Below are 13312 nucleotides of genomic sequence, written 5' to 3' on the forward strand. Positions count from 1 at the left end.
TTACATGGGTTAAATAGATGTTCGCTGTGATAAAACTAAGGGTATGATTTGATTATAGTTCTGAGAAGCGTCAGTAGTGTAACAGAAGAGGATGACCCTGTCCTTGCATGGGCAATGTGCAATATTAATGTGTTATGTAAGACCATTGAGATAATAACAGATTCTGGGTCTCCCTTCACCATGATCACTAAAAACCCATTTGATATACGCATAATCCAGTAGTGTGTGAAATGCCAGACCCTGATGTTAATACATTGTACTTTGATGGTTACAATATTGAGCTCATTAGGTATTTCTCCACGGAAATTTTCTTCAAGGGCAGATAAGCCTGGAATAATCTTAGTAAACATTTTATCAACTGGAGGTGTGTTGTCAGCCACTGCTTCTAAAGTCTACCTGTGTGCCAAGCTTCGAGAGTCCAACTTTGTAGATACATTTATCCCTGGGAAAAATAATAGCACTGCTTTTTTTTTTACATGCATTCCTTCAGATGCACATAGGTGCTATGGATCAGATGAAGATGAAAAGATTGATTTTGTGTCTGCTATCCATGACGTAGTTGGCCAGTCCTTTTGAGGGATTAATCGGGAGGCATGGCTTACGGCTGATACTAATGATGCCATTTTTTCGAAAGTAAAACAACTTGTTAATGTTAGTTGGCCTTCGTTCAAATCCAATTAGGTCTTCTGGCCATAGTGCTTAAGAACATGGAATAAAAGACAATTTTGTTTTTAGAGAGTGTATTCCTTGTCAAGTCATAAGGTCAACCTTAGTCAAAAGGTCATCAGGTCATATGGGCATATCAGAACTCAGGAATCTGTTATGCACCCTTTTGTGGTGCCCTTGCATGGAGGCTGGTACTGATAACTGGGTGACATTATGTGATATGTGTTTGCTGTGAGAATAAATATTCTACTTCACCTCAACCTATATTACATATTCAGTGGCAAAAATCTGTGTGGAAAAAGCTGACCCTAGACCTTGTTGGTCCTTTCAATTCCAACACACTTACACATTTCTCTAGTTCTTATTGATTACCATTCCAAGTTTCCTGAAACAAGGATTTTTTGAGCAACCAAACACTAAAAGTATTTTGGATTTACTTTCTGATGTATTTTGCATAGAAGGTTTGCTGAATAATTAGTTACAATTAAACTCAACAAAAATGGAAGAAATGAAAACATACAAAACACATGAACACTATGTTGCAAGTTTAATGGCTTAATTGATACCTGTAGGACAGCAGCAGATGCTACCATGGGTGTCAGCCTATATTTTATTTTTACTAAGAAGAAGGCATCCTGTTTCTCAGATTTTTCACTGGTGAGTATGAGAACATTGATTCCAGATAGACTCTGGTCTTATGTTGTCCCAGCGGAAGATCGGGAACAATGTTCAAGGTAAACAAAAACAGCCTAAAAAACGGCATGACTAACAGAGCAAGAGTACTGCTTCACAAGCAGAAGTAGGTGATTTTGTTAGAATGAGAATTCTTGGGTATGTTGTCAAGGGATGTCCTAGTGTTACTCTTCCCATGAAAGTTATCATACTGAACATGGTCAATGTCATGACCCAACATAATAAAAGCTGGTATACGAGAAGAGTAGAAAGATGGTATAGAATCATGTTTAACAACCATAATATTAAAAAAGCATTCAGTGACAAATACTACACAGTGGTCAAAGTGGGCATTCATTACTATAAAAATGGAGAGGTGGTCATTGGTCAGGTGTAGAGTTCCCAGAATGCCTATCATTCTATTCCTCACCAAATCTGTAGTACTGGTGAGATTTTCACTCAACAGATGGAAAGCTGCCTAACTGCATCTTAGTTCTATCTTCACCAAGACAAAGATGAGCGCTACTCTATCGCTGACAGATACAAATATCTGCAAAGAATTTGAAAACCATCTTAGAAACCAAGTCCTAAATTATTTGATCCTTGTTATTATGTATTGCTTTAGTGCACCCTACATTGTACTCTACCTTGTTTTGTTTTGTTGTTTTGTTTTGTTTTAAAAAGGGGAGATTTGTTACATAGTATAGTTTTATTATTGCACTTGACTGTATATTTGTTATATATTCTTTTAGTCTCTATTTCTTGCATCATTATTTGAGCTTGCCCTTCATCCCCCTGTCTGTCTCATCTTGGTTTGCCCCCAGTGCAGCTGTATTCAGCATTCTAGATGACAGTGCAGTTGTGGTTGGCAGGGGTTAGCAGCACTTGGTACATCACCAGGTGAATAAACCCATATGTTTCCTGACCTACACCTTGTCATATTTTCCACATTTATGCCTTGTCCCCAGGGCAGAAATTAACTTAGGGCCTGATTTTGAGTTTGGCGGACGGGTTACTCCTTTCCACTATACTACGATTCCAGTAGGATATAATGGGATCGTAATACAGCAGGCGGGTTATTCTTCACCTTTGTGATAGAGTAACCCCATCCCCCAAACTCTAAATGAGGCCCTTAGTTATTTATTTATTTTAGTTTTAAATAGCACAGGCTAGACCTGTTGGGTATCTGTGCTCTTCACTTTAGATGCACATCGTATTGTATATGAAAAAGCTCAATGTTACAGCATTACAATCACGTCGCACCTTCAACTCTGAGGCATTCCAGATGGAACAGACCAACCATTCTGGGTAGCGGTGGTGGGGGAGACGCAGAGGCGAGAGGTGGCTTCAGAAGCTGTGGGATACAAGCTGTACATGTGTGGTTTTCATTGTTTCTGTTTGTTCCCACAGGTGAAAGTGATTTTGTGATTTGCTTTAGCTGTGGACTTGGACTTTGCAGTTTTGAAAAAGGCGATGATCCCTGGATGGAGCATAAAAAATACCACCCAAAGTAATACAGTGAAACATTGATTTTTTTCGTTATATGTTTAAGGAATATGTATGGTGTCAATCATTCCATGTTATCTTGGCTACTGGTAAAATGTTGAAATACAGCACTAGTAGGCCACATGGAGTAAAGTTTCAATTACATAAAGAACCAAACGTTGGCAAACTCAATAGGTCTAGTTTTCATTATCATTTATAAACCTGGCCTATGGACTGTGACAATGTGAGGTCTGAATAATGTGTGTGTACAGATTTTGGAAGGGAAAAGGTGCAGGCAAGCAGAGATTTTGGTAGAGAGAGGTGTGCCAAGGAAGTATGGGCAAGGAGAATTGTAAGGTCGGTGCAAGCTATGGGGTTACGGGCAATGGAAGGTGTGGGCTGGGAGAGATGTGGGCATGGGAAGATATAGGCAGCGAGGAGTTTAAGCAGGTTGAGAGTGGGAGAGGGAGATGTGTTAATAGGGAGAGGGCTGGGCATAGAGGAGTTGATGGAGACACCTGTCTGGGAGAGGTTTGGGCAGGGAGAGATTGAGAGAGTCGAAAGCCAGACAATCTGGGAGAGACGCTGGTTGGGAACGATATGAGCTGGGAGAGATGCTGCTAGAGAGAGTCTTGGCTTGAGAAAGGTGTGAATTGGGAAGACGCGGGCTAGATGCAGACTGTGAGGAGTGTGGGTATGGAGAGGAAGAGGCAGAGAAGTGTGGGCAGGGCCAGGTAGATGCAAGGAGAGGGTTGGACAGAGAACTGACGGCTGGCTGGCTGGTTGCAGGCGGGAAGGCATGGGTAAGCAGAGCTATGGGCTGCAAGAGGTGCAGGCAGAGTTAGGTTAGGTTAGTTAGAGGCAGCGAGAGGTGCAGTTTGGGAGAGGTGCAGGCTGGGAAAGATGCAGGCCAGATAAGATCTAGGCAGAGAGGTCCAAGCAGGGAGAAGTGCATTCTGGGAGAAGTAAGGGTATGAAGAAGATGGGGCTGAGAGAAATGAAGGCAGGGAGAAGCACGGGGAGCTGGAGGTCAGGAGCATTGCAGGGGAGGGAAAGTAGGGGCAGGGCGTTGTACGTGGAAGGAGAGGTACGGACAGAGAGGGAGATACTGGCAGGAGAATGAAACAGGGAGAGTTGCAGAGAGAGAGAAGTGCAGGCCGTAGGAGCTGAAGTGAAATGTGTGGCCGCGGGACTGCAGCGGGGTGAGAGGTGTGAGATGGAGGGGTAGAGGCCTGGGAAGGGCGAACACAGAGACGGGTGGAGGTTGAGTGCAGCTTGGTAGAGATGCCGGTGGGGGGAAGTATATGTAAGGAAAGGTACATGTGGGGGAGGGTAGACTTATGGGGGGGGCAGAGGTGCAGGATGGGAAGTGTATGGGTAGACAGAGGTTCGGCCAGGTTGAGGTGCAGACTTTAAGGCTGGCGGGCAGGGAGAGGTAAGAGAAGCGTGACTTGTAAGCTGAGCAAGGTTAGGGAAAGGTTTGGGGAAGGAGAGGTGCACGCTGGGAGAGGTGCAGACAGAGACACGTGAGGGCTGGACCGAGATGTGGACAGGGCGAGGCGCAAACAGATGTGTGTCATGTAAGTGCAGGCTGGGAAGGGGGCGGGAAGGTGCAGATAGAGATCGATTGGTGAAGGCTAGCAGGAAGTGAGAAGCACCTATGAAAAGTGCAGGTAGGGGCGGGTAAGGGCAGGGAGAGGGCACATGCAGAGAGAGGTATGGGTAAAAACGTAAAGTGGAATTGGCAAACGTTGTTATATTAAAAAGGGGCAATATTGTATAACGAAAAAAGTTTGTTGTTATGTAAAGCTGAATGTGCCATATATGTACAAAGTGGAGAAAAAATAAGCCATTGCTACCATATGTTGATTTACTGCTTAAAACATATTAAATGCCTTGGGTGAGAAAAGAATAAAGAATGTGAGTGAAACAGAGCCTGAGAACTAACAACTGTTTATGGAACATCCTTACAGCACCTATGTAATAGCACTGAGTGTTTAAGCCGTAAGGCTGTGAAGATGCTTTCGTGACAGCAAAGTATAACACATCAAGAAGCAAGGAGGAATTGTGATTGCCACTTTGTAGCGCTAGAAGTTATGCCTCACCTGCAGCTCAACAAAGGGACTGCTTCAGCCCGATCACCAAAACCTAATGGTAACACAAATGAGACAACGTAAGCATCGTTAAGATGTTACGACGTTGATAGACAGCCGACCAAAGCAACTGCAAAATGCAAAAAACACATTTAAGCCAATGGCTAAAAGAGCTTCACCCAAAACCCGCTTTCCCGCTGTTCATCTCACTGTAATTTAAAAAAATCATAACATGAGGTCATCAAGACAGCTGAAGGTAGTCTGACCTAAACACTGGCTTTATTTTCATATAGTTTCTTTTCGGCCTTGCACGATACAGTATGGCAATGGGAAGCGTGAAGAGGATCATAGGAAAGAAAGAGCTTAGGTGAGAAATCCTAATTTTGGAAAAGCTAGGACTTTGGACCTGTGCTGAATGTGACATGGTAGGACTCATACGAGATCACAGTATAGGATCCATCACTTCTGGTGGATTTTGTAAACATCAGAGAAAGCCTGCTAACCAGCAAAGGGCAGGTCAGTCAGTTAGTCAGTAAATACTTTATTCGGCTAGAGCGTGCCATACAAGATACATACAATATATATATTATATATATATATATCCCACATTAAAATTTACCATCTACAAAAAGAAGATGTTATATTAAATTAGCAAATACATAAAACTGGCTTTTTTCAACTGCTTGGGATAAAGTTTGATAATGACTCACTCACGTTTAGACAATCCAGCTCCTATAGATACTCAAATCCCATAAAATAAAGCCTATAACCATCTTTCCTCAAAACCGTAAAAAAAATATATAAATATCAGCCAATATGATTTGCCATTATTAAAAAAATTGCTTCAAGTTACGGATAGATAGATACAAATTTTAAAATGCTTAAAATGAGGTTCAATACTGTCTCAATCACACTTACATTACCCAAACCTTGTAGATAATCAAATGCAGCAGTATAAGATTTAAGACCTACTTCCCTCACGTGGGGATGCAAGAAGCGTTTCCTTACTTGTATATAAAATGTGCAGAATAAGGTTGTATTAAGAGTAGATTGAGCTGACCGAGCTTCACAGTGGCAAGGTGGCAAGTCTGAACACCACATCCCCCTGCTCGGAAAGGCCACAAAAAATGTAATGTGTTGAGACGGAACCTAGTTAGAAGAAACTTGTGCCATTCCCTATCAATTACTTGTAGATAAAGAGCTGGTTGGGCTGTCCCAGTTTTCATTAAATCTCTCCCTCCCTTGCTGCCAGCATGGCTATGGGGGGGGGTATACATTAACTCTAACAAAAGCCCTTTCAGTTTTCTAGTGGGAACATCTAGAAGGCTATCCGGGCTATGATAAAATTCAGGGGTACCCATCCTCCCGAAGCATTTCCGGACATAAGACAACCATGGGACTCCCGACATATTATCCAGCTTCGTAAGTCTGCCAAAATAAGCCTTGTCAGGTGTGCTTCTGGGTTCTTCCAAACACGTGCCCATAACAGGAGGGGTTTCATTTGAATGAGCTTGTCGAGTCGTAACAGGCCCACCTCCTGTTTGCAAAAAGAAACAGCAGTAGACTGGGGGATTGACAGCAACCTAAGTATAAACTTACTTTGTGTGATCTGCAAAGAAGTGCAATTGATGTATCCCCATATACCAGCTCCAATTGAACAGATGGACACATATTTGTTCCTATATATAGACAATAACTCTTTTACAGGCTTGTGTCCAAATCTTTTCGAGAGCCTAAAGACAGCGTTAATGGACTTCTAGAGTTGCAAAATCTTTATTTTCATAAGAAACCTTGATTATCAAACGGAATCGCTAAGTAAGTAAAATGAGGAATTTTCTTAACTTTTTCCTCTGCAATCACAAACCTTTTTGTCTTAGACTGGGACTGCATTTCAAAATGAACGACTTAGTATGGTTAACTGCAAGGCCTAGATTCTCCATAAAGGAGTGAAAGGCATTTAACACAACCTGTAGACCATTAGCTGTGTGCACCAGCAAGACAGTGTTGTCTACATAGAGTAAAACTGGTATTTCCTGGTTTAGGAACGTCGGCTCCAGCCCCAACCAAGTGACCCTCCAGTCCGTTGATTTAGAGTAGAAAAAGAAATGGGGCCAAAACACAACCCTGTCTTACTCCCATCACTGTTGGAAAATGTTCCTTAAGTTCTTCCTGCTTGGTATACCGTACTCTAGCTGAGATATGGGCATGTAATCTTTGGAGTAGCGAAATGATAGCACTATCGATGCCCAACTGTGACATAATCTCCCAGAGTTTAGCATGATCAATTGAATCAAACGCACATGTCAAATCCATAAACACCAAGTGTAGAATAGCTAACTTAGGGCCATATGTACGAAAGCTTTTTCCCATAGACTCAGAATGGGTAAAATCCTTTCGTACATCTGGCCCTTAGCCTTAGTATACTTCTGAATTATTAGCGACAGATTTAGAGCCTGTTCAACTGTAATGAGACCTGGGCAAAAACCAAATTGCACATCAGATAACCCATGGTTCTCTAGGGCCCAACTTTCTAATTTCGCCAGAAGCACCCCTCCCAAGATCTTTACTGACTATCCAAAAGCGAAATTGGTCGGTAGGATTTAGGTTGTATTTTATTCCTCTTTTTAAGGATTGGGACTATTATGGCCTCCTCCCATGTTTGTGCTAATGGCCCACAAATTGCGCTTCTCAGCACTTTAGTAACCACGGGTCTCCAGAAATCCAGGTTTGACTTATAAACATCAGCCGGGATTTGATCCGGACCTGGTGCTTTCCCGGCGGGGCAACTACTAATTGCTGTTGTAACATCAGTTAAACTAATTGAGGAACATAGGTTCACAGTCACTAAGGGATCCAGTGTGAGTACAATTTTGTTATTTAGGTCATCTGCTTGTGCCTTTGGCCCAAAACATGGATGAAAAGAGGCTGACCCAGTCCTCCTTGGCAACCAGGCAGTCAACCTTAGGAATCACATCATCTGAAAAGACATGGGAGTTCGCTACTTGCCAGAATGCCCCTGCGTCTTTACTCTCACTTACATGCCTTAGGTTTTCCCATGCCTCAATATCACTCCCCTGTACATTTTCCTGGCCTGCACAATGGCCACCCTGTCTCGTGGGCATTTCTTTAGGGCCTGCTTTAGCGCCTTATGAGCTTTTGTGCAAGCTCAATCAAACCACCTCGGGCTAGTCCTTTCATTCCTATAGTTAAATTGCTTGCCAGATATTCTTTCAAAGGTAAAAACCAGGATTACATCATGGGGACAGGCATCCTCTCGAAGGATAAAATTAATCTCACCCTGTTTTTGGGCAAATAAGCCGTTATAAAAACCTTCAATATCTATTTTACCCCAAGAAATAGTTAGCCCCTTATTCTTATTAAGGGAGATGGAGAATTGCTGGGTATTCCCAGTGGCCTTATTTGGGGTCAAGTTGTGACATGCCAAAATTAGGGGGTTGTGGTCGCTCATACAGGAAGTACGCGTTGTACATTCTAATAATGCTGGTGCTGAAGCTGGTACCAGGTCTGTTGAAATCAGAATCTGATCTATAAACATGCCTATCCCTGAGCCAGTAAATGAGGGAATCGAGGGCCCCTCCTTCTGCCCCTGGTGGTGCACAAATACCAGATCACTTGAGCAGAGTATCCGATTTAAAGCCTTTCCATAGGGGGTGTGCTTAAAGTGTGTCAGTGGATGTCCAAATCGTCACAAATGCCACAAATAGTGTTGGCATAGTTCTCACAGGGTTCATTATTAAAGTTCCCCAACCACATAAGCAAAACCTCCCTCCTTAAGTCGGTCACAATCTTGCAAAGGGCATCCTCCAGCCCCTCTACTATATTTGTTACTGCTGGGTAAAGATGTTGTGGTAATAATTGACTTGTTAAATGACAACTGTAAAATGTAATTATGCCATCCAACAGCAAGGAATGTTACCGGACGCCCTCTCGCACGCCCTGAAGTAGACGGAATTGCTGCCACGTGATAGATAATAAATCTGTCCAAAAAAGAGGGCTTGGACAACCAAGTCTCCTGGCGGCAGATGAAGTGATAGTAGGACACTAGACCTACCCAGTCTGGGTTCTCTAACTTAGTGTGCAAACCCGCTACATTCCACAAGATTAATTCAAAAACACCTCTACCATATGAATCTCCTATCTGTGGGTGACTGGGTAGTACTTCACAGAGGCGGGGCCTTCTGTCGAAGTGTATGGAGGGATGACTATCATTGGCCCCCTGTTGATCTCCTACATGAGGTAGTTAATCTAATTCCTCCAAGGATGCCAGAGGTAAAAACCTGTTAGAGGTGAGGATTGCTGTCTGGCAATTGCCTGTTGTAGTCTGGCTGCTCTCACTCCTAGTGGGCTTTGAAACGCCCAAGGCATGTCTCAGGATGGCAGGGGGATATAAAAAGCCCAAAGGGAGTTCTCTAATGCCCCCCGTCAGAGGCAGGTTGATTTAAAGTTTGTAGAAGAGTTCAGACTAAACTAGGCATTTTGAATTTCACAATTATGCAGTCCCTCCAAGAAGTTTTTGGTGTTGGGCCAATCAAGGGCACCCTGCGGACAGAGATAATTTCTTGGAAGAGATCAAAACCCCAACCTAAATGCTTCCACAGCCAGTAGTGATCTTTGTTTAAGAGGGACACATGAGATTCAAAAGTAGCCAGAGGCAGGGGAGGAACATTCTCTAAAATAATAATGTAAGGAGTGCACTGAGGCGGGATGTGTGGCCTCTCATCTGGCCACGGGCAAGCACAGGGTGTCTGCTCAGCCACAACCCCATCAGCCAGTGTGGGCTCCTTTGAGAGCCTTCGGCCTCCCAACCTAGAAGCTGACACAGCAGTCAGGTGCCCCTCAGTACTGGAGATTTTGTCAGCACTGGGGGCGCTACTAGCTGTGTCCATAAAAATACTCCCACCTGTCAGATGGGGCGAATTGCCTTGAGAATTGGCAAGGGTCCCCGCCCACTAAGGACTAAAGTTAAATGTATGCGATTATGATCAGCAATTACAACAGAGGGGCGTAAATCATCTTTGTATAAGACCCCCCATTCCTCTTACAATCAAGCAAATTCTTAAGCTCTAATTCTATGGTGTTAAAGTGCTCTACTAAAGGTTTTAGTTTCAAGTCCAGGGCAGAGTTCCCCACCTCTTTTAACATGTCCCTCATGCTACCTTGCAATAAGTCTAAAGACTCTTGATCGTCTCCCTTGTGGGAGCTATTCTGCTTTGAGGCTTGAGTCATATTAGCCTTTGCACGCTTAGAAGACTTAACCAATTCCTGTCTCTTTCTCTTTCCTCCCACAAAGTTTTTTCCACTCCCCAAGCACACTACCATAATCTCAGGGACCAACGGAATAGAAGACTGGATAGCTTGAGGGGGCTGGGGATCTTTCCATTGGTTTGCTGTTTTCTTTGTGATCCTTGGGGAGAAGGTGAAAATGAGGGGGTGAGTGGGACACATACGTTCATGTGAGGATTATCTGCTATATCAGCAGTTATTCACGGGGAGAAGGGAGCTGGGTTGAGAGGCGGCATTCAGCCAACTCTATTTCCTTATCAATTATGCCCACCGCACGTGTTAAAATATTGTCCATACTCGTACTCTGAAGGGCTGGTGGAGTGCCTGGCGCTATCTTGCGCTTCCTTCGCTGCAGTTTAGGAAAATTTGAAAAAAAACCTGATTAGAGCAGGGAGGATATAGAACATGGTCGTGGCACCAAACAAGTGTCAGCTGAAAAACAACGTTTAGGCCTTACCGAAATCTGGCAACACAATCGAAGGGGGTGGCCCAGCCGCTTCTGGGCACTGACAGGGCCGCTCTTGGCCCAGTCTTTGTCTGGGCATGCGCCCGGGTGAGTCCCGGACAGCGGGAGTCACAGTGATTTAAAAGCACCTCTAGGCGCGCGTGGCGTGATGCAAGGGGCCAGGCCTCCTGGATGCTGTGCGGTCTGGGCCCTGTAGGTGTCCCCAGGGACATGTGGCCCTGTAGCCAGGCCCCAGACTCAGGCTTCCCCGAGGTCCTTGCTGTAGGAAAGTACCATCTTGCCTGGCATGTTACCCCCATTTTTACATGTATGTCAGTTTCTTTTTGCCTGTGTTCTGGGATCCTGCTAGCCAGGACCCCAGTGCTCATAGTTTGTGGCCTGAATGTGTATACCTGTGTAGTGACTGTGTCACTGAGGCTCTGCTAATCAGAATCTCAGTGCTTATGCCTTTAGAATTTGTCACTATAGGCTAGTGACCACTTTTGCCAATTTCAGTTGGCATACTGAAACTCCCTTATAATTCCCAAGTATATGGTACCTAGGTACCCAGGGTATTGGGGTTCCAGGTGATCCCTATGGGCTGCAGTATTTCTTTTGCCACCCATAGGGAGCTCAAACAAACCTTTACACAGGACTGCCATTGTAGCCTGAGTGAAATAACACACACGTTATTTCACAGCCATTTTCACTGCACTTAAGTAACTTGTAAGTCACCTATATGTCTAACCTTCACTTGCTGAAGGTTAGGTGCAAAGTTACTAAGTGTGAGGGCACCCTTCCAAATCTGGTATTGGGGAGTCAATTCCATGCATCCTGGGGGCTCCACTATGGACCCCCAGTACTGCCAAACCAGCTCTCTGGGGTTTTCTCTGCAGCTACCGCTGCTGCCACCCCACAGACATGGTTCTGCCCTCCAGGGGTCTTGGCAGCCCAGTCCCAGGAAGGCAGAACAAAGAATGTCCTCTGAGAGAGGGTGTTACACTCTCTCCCTTTGGAAATAGGTGTTAAAGGCTGGGGAGGGGTAGCCTCTCCTAGTCTCTGGAAATGCTTTGAAGGGCACAGATTGTGCCCTCCTTGCATAAGCCAGTCTACACCAGTTTAGGGAACTCCCAGTCCCTGCTCTGGCGTGAAACTGGACAAAGGAATGGGGAGTGACCACTCCCCTGTCCATCACCACCCCAGGGGTGGTGCCCAGAGCTCCTCCAGTGTGTCCCAGACCTCTGCCATCTTGTTTCCAGATGTGTGAGGGCACTCTGGAGGCCTCTGAGTGGCCAATGCCAGCAGGTGACCTCAGAGACCCCTCCTGATAGGTGCTTACCAGACTAGGTAGCCAGTCCTCCTCTGAGGGCTGTTTAGGGTCTCTCCAGTGGGCTTTTCCTCAGATAACGACTTGCAAGAATTCACCAAAGTTCCTCTGCACCTCTCTTTTTGACTTGTGCCAAGGATCGACCGCTGACTGCTCCAGGGCGCCTGCAAAACTGCAACAAACTAGCCAGAAGACTACCAGTGACATTGTAGCGCCTAATCCTGCCAGCTTTCTCAACTGTTTCCTGGTAGTGCATGCTCTGGGGGCTGCCTGCCTTCACCCTGCACTGGAAGCCACCAGTAATCTCCTGTGGGTCGACGGAATCTTCCCCCTGCTTCAGCAGGCACCAAACTTCAGCTTCACCGGTACTCTGAGACCACTCTCATCCTGACTACACAGGTGGTGGACCCAAGTGACTCAGACTGTCCAGTGGTCCAACTGTCCGAATTTGAAGGAGATAAGTCCTGGCCTCCCCTCCCCAGACAGTAATCCTGTGCATTGCGTGTTCTGCAGCTACAAGGGTTTCTGTGCACATTTCCATGAAATTCTGCATGCACAGCCGAGCCTGGGTCCCTAGCACTCCGTCCTGCGATGCTCAGCTCCCTGAGTTGATCTCCGGTGTCGTGGGACCTCCTTTTGCAGTGTTGAGACGACCGCCGTGTTCAGTCTTCTTGAACCCGTGTTCAGTGACTTCTTCGGGTGCTTCCTGCTTGTGCGTGGGCCCTCTACATTGCTGAGGTCCCCCTCTGTCTCCTCTACCAAGCGGCGACATCCTGGTCCTTCCCGGGCCTGCGCAGCACCCTTTTTCTCCAACCGTGACTCTTGCAGCTAGCAAGGCTTGTTTGTGGTATTTTGCCAAGGAAACAACTCTGCATCCTCCAGCACCCCGTGGGACATCTTCCGCACAAAGAAGAACTTCCTACCACTCTTCGTTGTTGGAGAATCTTCAGCTTCTTCCAACAGGAGGCAGCCATTTTGCACCTTCATCTGGGGTTTAGTGGGCTCCTGCCTCCCCAGACACTTTAGTGACTCTTGGACTTGGTCCCCTTCCTTTGCAGGTCTTCAGGTCCAGAAATCCGTCTTCAGTGCTTTGCAGTCTGTTGTGGTCCTTGCAGAATCCTTTATCACAACTTTAGTGTGTTTCTGGGGAAATAGCAGTACTTTACTCCTACTTACCAGGGTCTTGGGGTGGGGTATCTTTTACATCCTTAGTGTTTTCTTACACTGCCAGTGACTCTCTACACACTACATTAGCCTAGGGGTCCATTCGTGGTTCACATTCCACTTTCTTAGTATATGGTATGTGTTGCCCCTAGGCCT

At 45.3% G+C, this 13312-nt stretch overlaps 1 protein-coding gene across 1 annotated transcript in view; it reads left to right on the forward strand.

Moving 5' to 3' along the window:
* LOC138284946 (baculoviral IAP repeat-containing protein 1-like) overlaps positions 1 to 13312 on the forward strand; it is a 579119-nt gene that overhangs the window by 221555 nt on the left and 344252 nt on the right. The window contains exon 8 of the mRNA XM_069224297.1: positions 2749 to 2848. Within this exon, the coding sequence (XP_069080398.1) occupies positions 2749 to 2848 (100 nt within the window). The remainder of the gene's footprint in view (positions 1 to 2748; positions 2849 to 13312) is intronic.

The sequence above is a fragment of the Pleurodeles waltl genome, chromosome 1_1 (genome assembly GCF_031143425.1).
Source record: "Pleurodeles waltl isolate 20211129_DDA chromosome 1_1, aPleWal1.hap1.20221129, whole genome shotgun sequence".
Taxonomy (NCBI): domain Eukaryota; kingdom Metazoa; phylum Chordata; class Amphibia; order Caudata; family Salamandridae; genus Pleurodeles; species Pleurodeles waltl.